General features: G+C 32.6%; 1 protein-coding gene across 3 annotated transcripts in view; it reads left to right on the forward strand.

Moving 5' to 3' along the window:
• Positions 1-14571, forward strand: part of Zfc3h1 (zinc finger C3H1-type containing) — a 49113-nt gene extending 34542 nt beyond the window's left edge. For 2 of the 3 annotated variants that reach the window (XM_026386624.2, XM_026386625.2), the window contains exons 23-35: positions 1142-1330; positions 1928-2165; positions 5016-5121; positions 5206-5404; positions 5940-6034; positions 9056-9166; positions 9438-9542; positions 9656-9821; positions 10909-11009; positions 12423-12524; positions 13181-13220; positions 13493-13555; positions 13685-14571. In XM_026386624.2, coding sequence (XP_026242409.2) covers positions 1142-1330; positions 1928-2165; positions 5016-5121; positions 5206-5404; positions 5940-6034; positions 9056-9166; positions 9438-9542; positions 9656-9821; positions 10909-11009; positions 12423-12524; positions 13181-13220; positions 13493-13555; positions 13685-13822 — 1653 coding nt within the window. In that variant the 3' untranslated portion in view covers positions 13823-14571. The remainder of the gene's footprint in view (positions 1-1141; positions 1331-1927; positions 2166-5015; positions 5122-5205; positions 5405-5939; positions 6035-9055; positions 9167-9437; positions 9543-9655; positions 9822-10908; positions 11010-12422; positions 12525-13180; positions 13221-13492; positions 13556-13684) is intronic. The other variant, XM_077798447.1, reaches the window with a different exon arrangement.
• Positions 14572-16589: the final 2018 nt, after the last annotated feature.

The raw sequence follows: 16589 nt of genomic DNA on the forward strand, positions 1-16589 counted from the left end.
CACCAGGCCCTTGCATATGCGAAGCACACACTTTATCCCTGAGCTACTTTCTTAATCCCACAAATATGTTATTGTTTTTGTTCCTTAGTTTTGAGATGGGGTCTTTAATACATGGCCTAGTCTAGCCTTAAACTCCTGGACTCAAACAGTCCTCCCACCTCAGCCTCTCAAGTAGCTGGGGCTATAGTCATGCATCATTGAGGCCCAGATTTATTATTTGCTTTCTAACTGGAATTCACACCCACATAGGTAAAATTGTATCCCTTAAGGAGTGAGCTTGTTCTTACTCTTTGAATTTAGATACTGAAATCAATTTGCATAGTTAAGCTTGCTTGATTTTACTTTTTTAAGTTTTATTTTAGTCGTTGATGGACCACTTTACTTAATTCATTTATTTATATGTGGTGCTGAGAATCGAGCCCAGTGCCTCACACATGCTAGACAAGTGCTCTGCCACTGAGCCCTAGCCCCAGTCTCTTGATTTTATTTTGTATTTATTATTTAAAAAATTTTTGTGTTTCATTTTTACTTATTAAAATTTTTTTATTGTTGCATAATTATGCCTGTTAGTGGGATTTATTGCTACATATTTGCACATGTACACAATAAAGATGCTTTATTTCTGTCCTGGAGGCTTGTCACCACAATTGATGCTGTTGATCACCACAAGATTTTATAGTGTAGAGTATTCTAGAGATGTAATTTTTTTTTTTTTGAAATTGTATGATCTTTATTTTGTTTTGCCATGCATTTCTAATGTAGATGCTATTCTCAAAAGACAATTACATATACCTAAGTAGCAATGCACATTGTATGGGATCATAAGCGTGAGCTTTTGGATATCCATCATGGCTTTGCTGCAGTTTACTTATTGATTTAGGAAAGAGATGAAATTGCTTCAGTACTGATTCTGAGAGCACATCTATGTTATTAATTTTTTAACTGATTTTGCTTCCCAAGATGTGATAGAAGGGGAAATCTGGGGAATAGTACTGGAAGATGTTTTATACATTTTTATAATTTTCCTTTTGCAGAAATCGAAGATTTGATAAGAAACAGTTTCTTAATGAAATATGAAAATTTTGTAGGTTTAGTTTATTCCTATAAAGTAGGATTAATAATATGAAACCCCTTTGGGCAGTTTCTACACCTAGAAAGCACCTTTGAAGAAAAAGATTACGTATGTGAGAGAATGGTGGAGTTTCTGATGGGAGCAGCCAAACGTGAAACATCAGATATTCTGTCCTTTCAGCTTTTGGAAGCTCTTTTGTTTAGAGTTCAGCTGCACATATTTACTGGAAGATGCCAAAGTGCACTTGCAATTTTACAGGTAAACACTTATTATATTTCACTTCAGTTTGGAGACAATCTTTTAAAGGGTCTGGGACATTATGGGTAGCTTTGTCTGGTGGTGGGAGTACAGGCTTTGGAATTGAATCTTTGTTTTGCTTTTTACTAATATGTTGTATAACTGGCTTTGATGAGGATAGTTTCTCTATAGAATGTTCATAAAGTTCAGATGGAGAGATTGTATGTTAGGTACCCACCAGATAACTTCAAAATTCAAATCATAAGAGAAAAATCAATCCATAATTAAAATCATCTATATTCATATGGTTTTTGGGTGTGCTTTTACTATTTTGTCTTTATCTTACTAGATTTTAAGTATTAAGCCCTTAAAATTGTACAAAAATTTGATCCTACTTCATTTACTATGCCATAAGTTTTAAGATAGTAAAAATTATCTTTATCTAGTATCATATCTCTAAAGAGCTTTTTCATTAAAAATTCTGTAATTATCAGAATGTTCATTTAGTTATTTGAGAACGACTTCAAAGAAGTTAACTCTTTTATTCTTTACCTTTGAATCTTATAGTAAACGAGTGATTTAAAAAAGCACTTTCAATTTTTTTTAAATTTTACCTAGAATGCATTAAAATTGGCTAATGATGAAATAGTAGCTGAATACCTTAAAACAAGTGATCGATGTTTGGCATGGCTGGCCTACATACATCTTATTGAATTCAACATTCTCCCTTCAAAATTTTATGATCCGTCTAATGCTAATCCTTCAAGAATAGTTAACACAGAACCATTTGTAATGCCATGGCAAGCAGTTCAAGATGTAAAGACTAATCCAGACCTGTTGTTAGCAGTTTTTGAAGGTAAGTATAAATGTTTATAAGTTATAATATCAACTATTATAAATTAGAACATCAGTTTACTTGTGATTCTTCAAAATTAAGTGGAATAAATTTGCATATTATAAGTTTAGTTTTATGGTTTATTATGTAAATTTTTTAAAAAGATTGAATTGGATAAAAAGGGCATTGGCATCTTACATAACACAATTTCTGAATAAATAAATTACACATTTCTGAATATGGTAAAAGGAGATGAGTTGAGTATATAGATAATATGTATTACATAGGTTTGATGGTGTTGATTGCATCAGAGAAACTAGGTACTTTTTTTAAAAGCAGTTTATTAAGATGGAAATTTAAAAAGATGTCTTCTCAAGTAATTAATATTTTCACCACCAATCAATGAGTTTGATTGCTGTTGTATTCTAAATGATATATCTGTTGTTGGACAGATATAGGGCATAAAGCCTTTTCCTTCCTAAACAGTTTATAGCCTACTCAGAAGATAAAAGCCATACATCTGACATAATTATTAAATATACAATGCCATATAGCTCTTTATTAGTTTGTAGTATAAGTTGTATGCTACAGAAGAAACTGGGATCTGTGACTTACAGAATTATTTGATATATTCCATGAACCCAAAGCGAAGAGATTGTTGTAGGTTGATACGATCAGAAAAGACTTCATAGAAGAATTGGATCTTGGAGCTGGACCTTGAAGCAGGACTATGATGTGACATAGTGGGCCTTCTCAAAGATGCTTGTATTATTTATATCAGTATTTTCTATGAACCTATGATGAATCTCGACTGATTAAGTTCCTATGATGTATTAGTAAGTTTAGTAAATTCTTGTTGAATAATGCAGTGAAAAAAGAGAGAAGAAGGGATATTTATGTTAGGAGAGCTAAATAAAAGCAACAAGTAAATAGTAATTTGTATAGTGCATTTGAAGGGAAATTTTAAGAATAGAGTTCCTATAAAGTGGGAATTTTGTGCTAGATAATGAAGGGATTAATTTTGGTAAGTGAAATGATACCAGTTGACTTTGAAAGTGTGGTAGATACGATTGGCAATAGGGATGCTTGAAGGAAGAGAGAATGTGATTCAGAGAAATTTTACCACAGGTCAGAAAACTCACCAGAAACTGAGATAAGTTATCACAAAGAGATGGGGGGACAGAATAAATGTGAGTGAAGAGGAGAAGGAATAATCCCAGCTGATTTCAAAGGTTTTAAGACTTAGAAAAGATATTTTATGTATGTACAAATAAGTAAAAATGAATTCTATAGTATGTATAATTATAATGCACCAACAAAAATATCTGGAAAAGAAGAACAAAAAAAGAAATGTACACAGGGTCGGTGTTTGTGGCTCAGTGGTGGAGTGCTTTCCTAGCATGTGTGAGGCACTGGGTTCTACTCTCAGCACCACATAAAAATAAATAAATAAAATGAAAGTATGTGTACATCTACTAAAATTGTTTTTTAAATGTACACAAAATTAATAAGTAAATTTAAGACTGAGAAAAGTGACATTAATAGAAAACTACTATGTTTATTAGTATTAGTGACTAATTGGTCATCTAAGTGGAAAAGTGGAAATGATTCTTAGCAGATGGAAATGAGAAAGTTGACTCCAAAAGGACTATTATGGATAGATAAATGGATGTGAGAGCTATTAGTATAGAAGTTTATATATTAAAAGTACTTGACGGTTTTCAATGTGCTCTTAAAATAAATTATTCAGTACAGATAGAACAGCCCTAATGTGATCAAAATATGAAATGTTCAAAAATCCAAAATACTTTGAGCAAGATACCATAAATGGAAAATTTCACAACTGATTTCATGTGATGGGTCATAGACAAAATGCAGTTGCACTAAAAAAATACTGTATAAAATTACCTTGAGGTATATGAAATAAATATGAATTTTGTGTTCAAAAATGGGTCTCATCCCCATGGTTTCTCATTATATACTTGAAAATATTCCAAAACACCCAAAATCCAAAATCTGAAACACTTCTGATGTTTAGGTACTAAACCTGTAGCTGAAGCTATGAGATATTTTTTCTGAGGATGGGAGATTTAAGAGCATAGCAGTAAGGAGTAAAAGGGAGACTAAAGTCAGTGAATGAGACTTAAGAGGAAATATAATCAATCTCTTGAAAGCAGAGTAGGAAGAAATTAGAAGAGGGAAGAATATTATCACATGCTAATCAAGTAAAGAGTAGATATGGTGATGTTTTAAAGGTATGATTAGATATGAATCCTTACAAATCCTTCAAGAGCTCAGATACAGAATGATGATGTTCACTTAACTCTGCAAATCTGAGAAGTCATATTACCACTGGGGAAGGAGGAGATGGTGACATTGTGCAAAGTAAAACATTGTAGTATTTTATAGGAAGTTGTTAGATCAGGTAAAGAACTTTATTTTGAAAAGTGTGTTTTGAAGGAGCAAAGGAAGAATCTAGGTTATAGGAAGATGTTTGATGGCTCTGGAGCAGCAGAGAAAGATTTCCTTTGAAGTGATAAGGGAAATATGAAAAAGAGAATTCATTCTGTTTTTTTCTTTTGAGATGAGTTTTAAGAAATTTTGGGTAATTGCAGAGATACTTGTTTAAGTGAAAACATGAATAAGAGTTTATATGGAATGATTCTGTTCTTACCAAGAAGGTAAGAGTAATGGATTAAATTTTAGGAGTTTGAAGATAATCCTTCAGATAAAAGGCAGCAGTTTGATGTTAAAAAAAAAAATGGGTAAGCAAAGAGATAAGACATCTTTTCCTTTTGTCTCTTAGAGTTAAAATAGCATAGTAAAACTGATTTTACGTTTGATTCATATTGTTATGATATTTTTGGGTAGATGCGGTGAAAGCTTGTACAGATGAGAGCCTTACCATTGAGGAAAGAATAGAAGTCTGCCTTCCACTTTATACAAACATGATTGCCCTGCACCAGCTCCTAGAGAGGTAAAATTTAATTGACAGGCAGTTACCCCTATGTTAAAATTGATCTTTTCATGTATTTAGACATTTTTTGTTGTTGTTGTTAAGGTATGAGGCTGCAGTGGAGCTTTGTAAATGTTTATTGGAATCATGTCCCACAAACTGCCAATTATTAGAAGCCCTTGCTGCTTTATATTTGCAAACAAATCAGCATGACAGAGCCAGAACAGTGTGGCTTACTGCATTTGAAAAATATCCTCAGAATGCAGAGATTTTTTATCATATGTGCAAATTCTTCATCTTGCAGGTAAAAAATTACTCCTAATTCTTAAAATGGGTTGTTTCAGATTTCTTTATCAGTAGCCTCCTTGGGAAGCATTTCCTGTTAGTATTGCCCTTTGCAAGATGTATCAGGTATTCATTCTCTCTCTCATAGTTATTCTGTTGCACTTATTACAGTGCTTTGTAATTTTGTTTATAGCTGATTTACATAGTACACTAAGAACTTCTTGAGGGCAAGAACTATGTCTTATTCCCCTTTACAGTTCCAACACCTACCACAGTGTCAGACATGTGATAATATGTTCAATAGGTTTTGTTAGATGGAATTTGACCCTGTGGTAGTATTGGATGATATACTACTTAATGGTTGGTTTGATGTAATTCAGAGATTAGAATACAGAAGTTAGCTGAATGTATCCCATACTTAACTCTATCACCTATCAATTCAGGAAACTTAAACAGTGATTTTTTTTTTTTTTAAAGGCCTTCTCCTCCTTTGAAATATTTTAATTAAACACTGTAAGCCTGATATATATCCCCCCTCCCTCTTTTTTAAATAGAATCGAGGCGATAATCTTCTTCCATTTTTGCGGAAATTTATTGCATCCTTCTTTAAGCCTGGGTTTGAGAAGTATAGTAACTTGGATCTGTTTCGGTAAGTTGTAGAACTCTTGATTGGTAGAGAAATGAGAGAGAATATAGCTTAGTGGAAAAGTGATTCTTTTGTGTGGAACAAATTATATTTTAGACTGATTTTTATATTTAAACACCCACTTATACAACTATTATGAGAGCATTAGAATAATAAAATTGAAATGAGGTATAAAATATTTCTACATTCTTTGGATTAAAGGCAGTGTACAAAGGAAGGCTAAGGTAACTTTTCTACTTTGTTATTGTTGTTAATTTTAGCACTCATACTATAGTGTATAGCAACTAATTATCCTGATCAATCTCTGATTTTTGAAAAAAAATTATAATTTATTTGACAATCTAAAGTAGATTTAAGTAATATATCTGCCTTTTTCTTTTCTTTTTAATTCTAAAGAGAGCTGTTTTAGCCTCTGAAATGTTGAATAAGAAGTTTAGATGATTCTTTTCTCAACCATTAGTTTCTCAGTATCATTATAGAGCTTTGTATTTGTATTTATTATTTTTGTGTGCTTTGCTGAGAGTTCTTGTTCCAATATTAAGAGGCCACAAAAGTTCATAAAGAATGATTTTTAGGAGAGGTTCTTTTTAGAAGTTCTCTTTCCTTCCTCTTCTCTCTATAGGAGTCAGCGAACATTCCTAAGAGCCAGAAAGTAAATTTTTAAGCTTAAGGCCCTGTAGTCTTTTAGATTTATTTACTCAGCCATGCTGTTGTAGTGAGTAAGCAACCACAGATAATATGTAAATGATAAGCATGGCTATGTTCCAGTAACACTTGATTTACAAAAATAGGCATAGTTTGCTGATCTTAAAGTAAAACGCATCAAAAGGAAAATATGTTGTCATGATTTCTTATATTACTGTGTGTTAGGAAGAACTGAAAGAGGGAACACCTAAACTGGATATCTCCTACATTTTTCTTAATGAAAATTCTGATGAGTAAAAATAAAACCTTAACATGTCTAATGCTTGCAAATATTTTTCTTTGGTGCTACTACCTTCCTTTCTACCATACCCCATTATCCTAACCAGCTGTGTTAGGTAAAAGCAAATAAAAAAAAAAAAAACTCAGATTTTATTAAGTGGTCATTCTACCCCAGAATTTTTTTTTGTGAACATGGAAATTTTAATATTTGAGGTCAGTGTTACTTAACCCAGACTTGAATCTTTACATCTGTCCTATTTTGGTAACCAGTTTAATTTACAATGAGTTTAGTTGCTGTGCTTGAAATTCTGCTCTACATCCAGATTAACATGTTGCAAACAAGATAATTTTAAATGCAAATTAAGGGAAAAAATCAAACTATTCTATAAGGAATTTAGAGATTGTTCACCTTTCTGATACCCAGTTTCTCCCTTGTTTAAATTAGATTGCTTTAACTTCTGAAATTTAGGCACAGGACTAATTCAAGGCTGAACTAAACTCTTCACAGACTTGCTGGTTCTGGTTTTCCCTTGGGCATGGAGGTAATTGGTTTAGCTTAAAAGAAGATGCTGCCAGTTTCTGCTTTGGTAACTAATCAAAGATTCAGATCTTCTTGATGTCAGCTTAATTAGGCAGAATAAATAACAGAATCGATAAAAATTTGAAAATAGGTTACCTCCAAACATTGTTTATTAATAATTTATCATTACCAAGTCATTCTTTTATAAAATAGTCTGATTCATAATTCACCAAGAGTTAGGAAAAGCCTGTGCTTAGTTTATTTAAGGCAGTACTTCAGCTCTTGTCTACACAAAAATAATGCATTTCAATTAATTTACGAAGTCTTCTGAGTTAGATTTAAGGAGAATGGCAGTGGAGGAAGTATTTTTGGTACTGCCATTCTTATTATCCATACATATTTAAAATGTATAAATATAATTAGTTTTTAATAAAAGTCAGTGCTCTTAACAGGTTTAAAATATTTGAAAAAAAAATTATTTTTGGAGGAGGTGCTAGGGATCAATCTCAGAACTTCACACATGCTAGGCAAGTGCTCTATCACTGAGCTATCCTCCCAGCCCTCAAAATACTTAATTTTATGAGTAGAAATTATAAAGAAAAACACTTGGCACTGTAATATTTACCTGGAATCAAATTCTATCAACTATTTCTGTGTGACATGTAGTATAAGGTGACAGCCAGAAAGAACTGGATGAGGCAGTTTTCATCTATTGCATATCATTTTGAAGATTAAGAGAATATCTAGAAAAATGAACTTGGATTTAATTCATTTTACTGAAGCTAACCTTGGATTATATATAGTCTTTCATGAATTGGATTTATGAAAATTATTTCTTTTGACTCACTTCAGTTTTCAGTTGAGTAAGCTAAGATCCCTAGAAGTGAAGTGGTTAACCCAGGATAGTATAACTAGTTATGATAAAGTCAGGATGATAACCTGACTTCTATATGTCCTGTTTCTTGTGTATGCCCCCACCCCAGCCCAATCTATTAAAATTCATTACCTTCAGTCATTTAAAAATCAAAGGTAAATCATTGTACTGGATTTCTATGTTTAAGATCAGTGTATTTCATTTAAAAACATTGTTATTGAGGACGCTGGTAAGTATTACATATACACAGATTCATATACATTGGGAGGAAAGCTGAATTCATCAGTCCAGTAGATTTTTTTTTTAAACTGATCAGCTTCTTAGAACTTTTAATATCCTACTATGTATTGTGGTTTTCATAAGGGAAATAATGCACAACATTTCCAAACTTTATTTGATCATGAACCACTTTTTGACAATTCCTTATCAATACTTTGATATGTCTAGTATTAAACATATGGGTGTGTGTGTTAAGTGTGTGAGAGAGATCTTTTTTATATACCAGGTTTTGTAAATTTTAAAGTACATTTTTTTTTTGCCACAAGAAAGCATACATTTTTGTGAGAAAATTTCAGATAATAGCTAGTTTCATTTGTTCTTTTGTATTTTAAATTAGGTTTAATTAGATTATGATGGTTTGTTTGATAATCTGTGTGTGTACAGACATAATTTCAAACTATATTTGGGTTTTGTTTTTTTTTCTCAGCTATCTCTTAAATATCCCAGGACCAATTGACATTCCAGCCCGTTTATGTAAAGGGAATTTTGATGATGACATATTTAACCACCAAGTTCCTTATTTGTGGCTGATTTACTGGTGAGCCATTATCCACCATGGAGAGAAATGTTGCATTCTAGTCCTGCATTTTGCTATTTACTACCAAATTAGACTGTGTTAGAACTAATCTCGTGTTAGTCACTGAAGCAGAATTGAAGAGGTGCTATGGTTTATTACATACTAAAGAAGAAAGATCAAAAGAAAGATTTCATTGTAATAATATCTGTGATGTTTAAAAATATACTTTGTCATTTCTTTAGCTTAATAGAATTGACCTGTAGACATGTATTTTCTTTCCTTTCTTAAACAGCCTTTGTCATCCTCTTCAATCAAGTATTAAAGAGACAGTGGAAGCATATGAGGCAGCCTTAGGAGTGGCCATGAGATCTGATATAGTACAGAAGATTTGGATGGAGTAAGTTTTGTTCTGTTAAGAATGGGATTTTAGAATAAGGGGATAGGGTGGGGGAAGGGGATTAGCTTTTGTGGACTTAATTTTTCTAAATTTATAATATTTTCTTTTGGCAGTTATCTTGTCTTTGCCAATAATAGAGCTGCTGGATCCAGAAATAAAGTCCAAGAATTCAAATTTTTTACTGATTTAGTGAATAGATGTTTGGTTACAGTCCCTGCCCGATACCCTATTCCTTTTAGCAGTGCTGATTACTGGTCCAACTATGAATTTCATAACAGGGTAAGAACTTAAAACTTTTTTCTTTAGATGTTTATACAGAACCAAGCGTCTTTAAAAATGACTACTATTTTATATTAAGAGAGCTTTTCTTAGGACCATTTTCCTAGCATTTACTGCTCTTGACTGTGATTCTTATTTCTTCAAAATTTAGGAACAGTCAGTGTCCTTAAGATTCACTTAAGATAAATGTGCATATTGATTGTCTTGTATTGAAGAAAATTTAACATTGAAGCAAAATTGAAGGATGTTAACATTTGAAAGATCAAACCAAGGATTCTGTGGTGATAATATCTTAATATTTTGCTTGAGTAGTTAAAAATTTTACTGAATGAAAAACTTTTGAAACTTCAAAATAAATAAGAATGGGCTTATCTATTGTAGCCGCTCTTTCTGTTAATATTTTGTCAAGCAAAGATAACTGTACATAAGGCGTAAGAAAGCTGAAATCAGGTGGTTTAAAATTTTAAGAGGAGAATCTGATTAATGATATATTTACAAAACGGTGTCTTACCATAGGTAATGAAACAAAGGGTTTTTTGCTTATTTTCACAGACCCTTTTAGTGCAGTGTACGTAAGCCAAACGATCCTACTGAAGCTCAGTATACACTAGAACATATATATTTTTTTGTTTTTGTTTTTTATGGGGTGTTTCTGTTGCTAATCAGGATAACCAATTATTATGCTTTGTACTTCTATGCCATTCTTTATCCCAGGATCTCAAACCACTTTATGGACATTAAGTCATTTACACTCGGGCATTCCATGAGCAAGATGTGGCAGGTATTAATAGCCCTATGACTTGCCCAGCTATACCACAAGTAAAGGTAGACTCAGGGATGAAAACCCGGACTCCTGGCTTCTTGTCAGTGTTCTGTCCATGGCTCTCATCACTAGATCATATTTCCTAATTCATATTTGGAAAGTCACTAATATAATTAATGATAGGAATTATAACAGCATCATACATTATTATAATTTATACATTCATGTCTTAAAGGCCATTTTGGTTTTCTCATTAAAACACATAGGTAATTGGATTTCACATTTTGGTCGAGTTCATTTTTTTCTCCCCCTCAACCTTTACAGGTTATTTTCTTTTATTTGAGCTGTGTTCCAAAGACCCAGCATTCCAAAACCTTGGAACGGTTTTGCTCAGTTATGCCAACTAATTCTGGACTTGCACTGAGGTAAGAAGAAAGAAAATTCTTTTGGTCCATCTTATAAAATGATTCTTGAAAACTTTATAAAATAGTCTGTACTTCCACTATTTTGTCATGGATATATACTACTTTAATTTCAGAACTATTAAGCCAAATTACCTATTCATACAGTCTGATGTAGCCTGGCAAGGTGATGCACTCCTGTAAACTAGTGGTTCAGGAGGCTGAGGCAGGAGGATCATAGATTCAAGCCAGCCTTAGCAACTTGGGGAGACCCTGTCTTAAAAAATAAAAAGAGGTGAAGATATGACTCAGTGAACCTCTGAGTTCAATCCTTTGTACCCCACCCCCCCACCCCAACCCAATGTTAAAAATCTGGTCACTTTAGAAAACTGCAGATTGTAAGGGGGTAAATAATTTAAAGAAAGTTCATCTGTGTTCCTCAAGCACATACCAACCTGTCCTCACATGTGTGTTACAAGCAATAAACATATTTTACATGGCAAAGGTAATAGCTTAAGAGGTTTTCATATTTTCACAGATCATTTAATCTCAAATATTAACATGTATTGGAATCTTCTAGGATTCTCATTTAAAATGTGAATTCCAAAACTTAAATCTTCAAACCACATTTGAGAAGCATTGATCTAGGGATTCATACATTCAATTAGAATAAGGAAATTTCTGAGCATTTCTCTGTGGTTCCTCTGCCCTGATGTAGTAGACCTATTTTCACCCTCAACAACTGTTTTTAATTCCAAAAAGATACTTTAACATGTGAATACTTCAGCTTCCATTTGTGCATTAATTCCCACTGTGTTAGTTGTATCTTATAAGTTTGTTTATTATTACCAAATATTTCTTTGTATTTTAAAGTATTTGCCTGCCACTTAGCACATATGTTGGTAAAATGGTATGAATTAAAAAAAAAAAAAAAAACCCTCAAAGGCCACAGGTTGTGACAGAAGTAATCATTATCTTTATAATTAAATTTCTTAGCAAACAGGCTGATCTGCAGAGGCTAATAAGAGAAATTTGAATTATGAAACATTTGATAAAACATGTGAAACAGAAAATATGGTTGTATTTTGACTAGTTTTTTAACATGATAGGTGTTTTAGAATACAGGTGATTGTTGGTTTTGTTGGTAAATCCTCACTTTGTGTTTTGGTACTTATTTCTTGTGGTCATCTCTGTCTCTTCCCTCATCCTCATTTTAGTTTGTTGAAGATGAGCATAGACCTTGACTTGATCTGTTGATATTTTGTTTTACACTTTCCTTTCCCTGGGGTAATAAGAAGCATTCTACAAATATTTGCTTAATAGCCTTGATGGAATTTAACCAGACTTTATACCTCACCAGACATTCTGTTCATAGAGCACATATGGGGTTCCCTGTACTTGCAATGCTTTGTTCATTTTCCTGAATATACTTTACAGGCTACTTCAACATGAATGGGAAGAAAGCAATGTTCAGATTCTGAAACTTCAAGCCAAGATGTTTACATATAATATCCCAACATGCCTGGCCACCTGGAAAATGTAATGCAACAATCATGTACATGTTTTTATAGCTATTGCTTTTATGTATAAGGTTTGCTCCAGACAGGTAAATCATTTGAAATGACATCTATTTTTTTTTCCCTTTCTGGACAGATCTCTAATTTAGATTTGTTTTTGGCACTTGCTGTGGTTTAATGCTAAGAGTGTGAGTGCTTATTAACAACTGCTTCTAAAAGCAAAAAAAGGACAGGTTTTTTTTTTTTTTTTTAAATTTTCCTTGAAGGAGAATGTTTAGATAACAAAACTTTTAACAAGTGAATTAGTCTGTTTACAGACATTTTAAGACCATTTTCTTTCAAATGTGGGGTTTTCCCCCTGTTATAGTCTGATTTCTTCTTTCTTTTAAAGGTGTTAGGGGCAGGGATTTTTTTCACTAGTAATTATGAATATATATTTTTTCATGAGCGTTATTGATGTTCAAAACACTTGGTCTGCTCTATTCTTGTAAAGTTAATAAAAATTGTTGAATTTTTCTTTTCACTGTAGGTTACCCTCCTTGGAAGTGTAGCCTGTTACTTTCAGGAAGTTTTGTACTCAGATTCCCACAGTCAGTATTCTGCCAGTGGTGGTTCATTTTGTGCAAAGATATATAAATTTTTCTTTTCCTTTTTCTATATTCCTTTTTTTTTCCTTAGAGCCATTGCTGCTGAGATTGTTCTAAAGGGGCAAAGAGAGGTAAGTTACAATTGAATATCAGATGGGTCTCTTTTTTTCCTTTTAGCTGCTCTGCCCCTTTTATTGACTTCTCAGTTTAAAAGGATTAAGGCATAGACGTTAACATTTCAAGTACTCTAATAAATGTTAGGAAACTACAAAATACAACACAACCATTATGTCTTGAATGTTAGTATTTTGCTAAGTATCACTCTTTTAAAACAGATAGGATTATGAAGGTATTTTTTTTCACCATGTCTTCTGATGGAATTGTGTGTGTATCTATCTTATAGGTCCACCGTTTATATCAGAGAGCCTTACAGAAGTTACCTCTTTGTGCATCACTATGGAAAGATGTAATGCTTTTTATCTTTTATTTTACCTTGATGTTTTCCTATAAATTTTCTGCATGTGCCATATCCATTGATGTGGTAATGCTCAAACTCTAGCTATGTCTTATTTCTATACTTCCCTATCTTTTACAGCAACTCTTGTTTGAAGCATCAGAAGGAGGTAAAACTGATAACCTGAGAAAACTAGTTTCCAAGTGCCAAGAGATTGGAGTCAGCCTAAATGAGCTCTTAAATTTAAACAGTAACAAAACAGAAAGCAAGAATCACTGAACACTGGGTGCAGTCAGTTCTAAGTCCTTATAATAATTGCCAAAATTATTTGAATGATTCTTCAAGATTAGGCTGATCCCTGGCTAAGGTCTGTATAAAGCAGACAATAATGATCATTTCAAGTCCCTACAATATCCTGTCCTTAAAACCGGAAGCAATGAACATGATCCTCTTCAGTTGGATAAATGAACTTCCTGTTTGGCCTGCTTCTAGGCCCTTCCAGATTCTCATAACATCATGTACGTAAGTATAGCTCCTGAAAGTGACTGACATTTATTTTAATTTTACTTTGTGTTTTTTTGTTTTTGTTTTTGTTTTTGTTTTGTTTTGTTTTTTACTTTCTCCCTTTATGTTGTGCTATTCCTGATTCACTTGACACTCTCTGATGCCTGAGAGATTCTTGTTTGGGATTTAATTTCCAGGGCTGTGTTTACAGTTAAAAAGCAGGCAGTCCCTTTTAGTTCTTCCTTTTTAAATCTTTTGAGATTCTTCATTTCAGGATTTAAAACTTAAGCAGTCCATCTTAAGGAAAGTGTAACTGCCATGGCCACAAGTCTGCTAGTTGCACTTGAATGTTCTAACAGGGTTGTTTATTGCCCTTTCTACGTTCTGGACTCCTTGCCGAGACTGTTTAACTTGAAGATTAAAGAAACTATTGCAAATGCCAGTGCATCAGAACCTAAGAGTGGTCAAATATTATGTGCAATTTTTTTGTAAAGAAATTTTAATTTATAATAAAGTTTAACAGTTTAAAGAACAGTTAATATTTGAACTGCTTTGTATTGAAATACTACTTTGTAGTATTAAAGTTGTTCATATAAAAATATTTTTAATATAAGTTAACTTTTTAAAACATGTTGCTGTCTTTATTCACTTTTCACACTGGTGGGGATGGGTTAAAGTAGGAAATATGGATATTCACCATATTGAAAAAATGTCAATACTTTATTAACTCTGAAATTACTTTCCATTAAAAAAAAATCCAGTGACTTTTTAATTAATGGGAAAATGGGTTCTGTTCTGTTTTGAGGACTGTGAATAGACAGGTTTAGACTACCATTAAACTTATTGCTCTCAAAATCAGTTCTTAGAAACTATCTCCCAACTATAGTTTGGATGATTTGCTCAGTGACATGCTGTGTTAAATATCAATATGGCCAAATACGAAGGAGACCTTAATTTTTGTTTTGTTCAGTGTGTATTGAATTGTTTACACTTTGACAGAAAAATAGTTAATGATACAAACTATTAAAATTTGGTACAGCTTGCTACATGCAATCTGTTAGAGACAGAGTAGCAGCCCATGACATAACACACTTGCACATCTTTTCATTTGTGTAATGCTTAAAATAAAACCATGTTTTGAAGCATTATCATATGTCTACCAAGCAGTATGTATTTGTCTAGTAAGTGCTATTTGGTGGGGTTAAGAATAGAAACAATTTTTCTAGTGTCTTTTGTTTAACCAAAAAAAAGACCTGGAAACTTACTGATTTTTCTCTAAAATCAACAAATTTGGGGTGGAATCTCAGAGAGATATCCATCCCTTCATTGTATGCATTTGAATATTTAACCATAATAGCTTTTTCTACTCTTATTATTTGAAAAATGTAGTTAGGTGCTTAGAATGATATTTGTAGTCTGTTTCCCCATGGTTTAATGGTTGTGATATTAACTAGAATGTCTTGGTTTTTAGAAGATAGTGCCAAGCTTTGAGCTTTTGTTGCACCAACAGTTACATCAGCAATAACTATTGGACCTGTTTTTTTTTTTTTTTTTTTTTTTTAAATAAAGAGTACTTTGAATTGGTCCATTCAACTCCAGAGTCCATCCATGCAGGCTATACACTGTAAAAACTCCAGGGTTTGATATTCACATCTCACACACAATCATGTAGGAATAGGTCCTGTTTCATTTTGATCAGTGGTCTTGTTGCTATTTAAAACTGTAAAGTTATCTTATAAAAATTATATCGCCTTAAAAATATCATCTTACATCATATTTTTTCCCTGTCACTTTCCAAACTTACTCTGACCTCCATGTACAAATAGCAAATACTATTTAAGAGTGAGGAATATGTTCCTGTTATGCCATATTCAGTTTTTTTCCTTAATGAAGGGCTCTCAGTATATATAATGATTGAATTATTAAGCAGAATTTTGGATCAAAGTTGATATGACTGTTAAAGTAACTTGAATATAAAAATATTGAACGTATTGTACGACTGAAATCTTTCGGTAAAGAAATGTCATACAGGAAGAAAGCACTAGTCATTGAGAATTTTAATTCTTGCATCTCTCAACCCTAACTGGAGGGAAAAGACACACAAAAGAAGCATTTTAGTCAGTGTGGTTTTATCTCTGATAAAGGAAATGGAATGGTAGATTATGATGTATTTTTATGTGTTTTTCTTCATTTTAGAGAACAACCTAATATTTCTATTTGCCTTTTAACGGAAAATGGACCTTGTAACATTGTTGTCACAGGATTATCTAAGGCGGTTTGCTTTCAATTAAAGGGCATATAAACCTAGATCATAAAGTAAGCAACAATCTCCAGGTGCAACATCTAAGAGTTAAAGGCACTAAGCAGACAAGCAAAAGGTGATTAAGACTAACAACAAATATAGAGGAATTTATTGGAGATTGTAGTTCAAATATTTATTTTCCAGGTTATTGAAAAAGTAGGAACATGTCACTAGAGTAAAAAGCAGGGCCAATATTCTCAGTTAAAGCTGTCTTGTGTTCACAGATAAGTCATAATTTCC

This window comes from Urocitellus parryii, chromosome 5 (genome assembly GCF_045843805.1).
Source record: "Urocitellus parryii isolate mUroPar1 chromosome 5, mUroPar1.hap1, whole genome shotgun sequence".
NCBI lineage: Eukaryota > Metazoa > Chordata > Mammalia > Rodentia > Sciuridae > Urocitellus > Urocitellus parryii.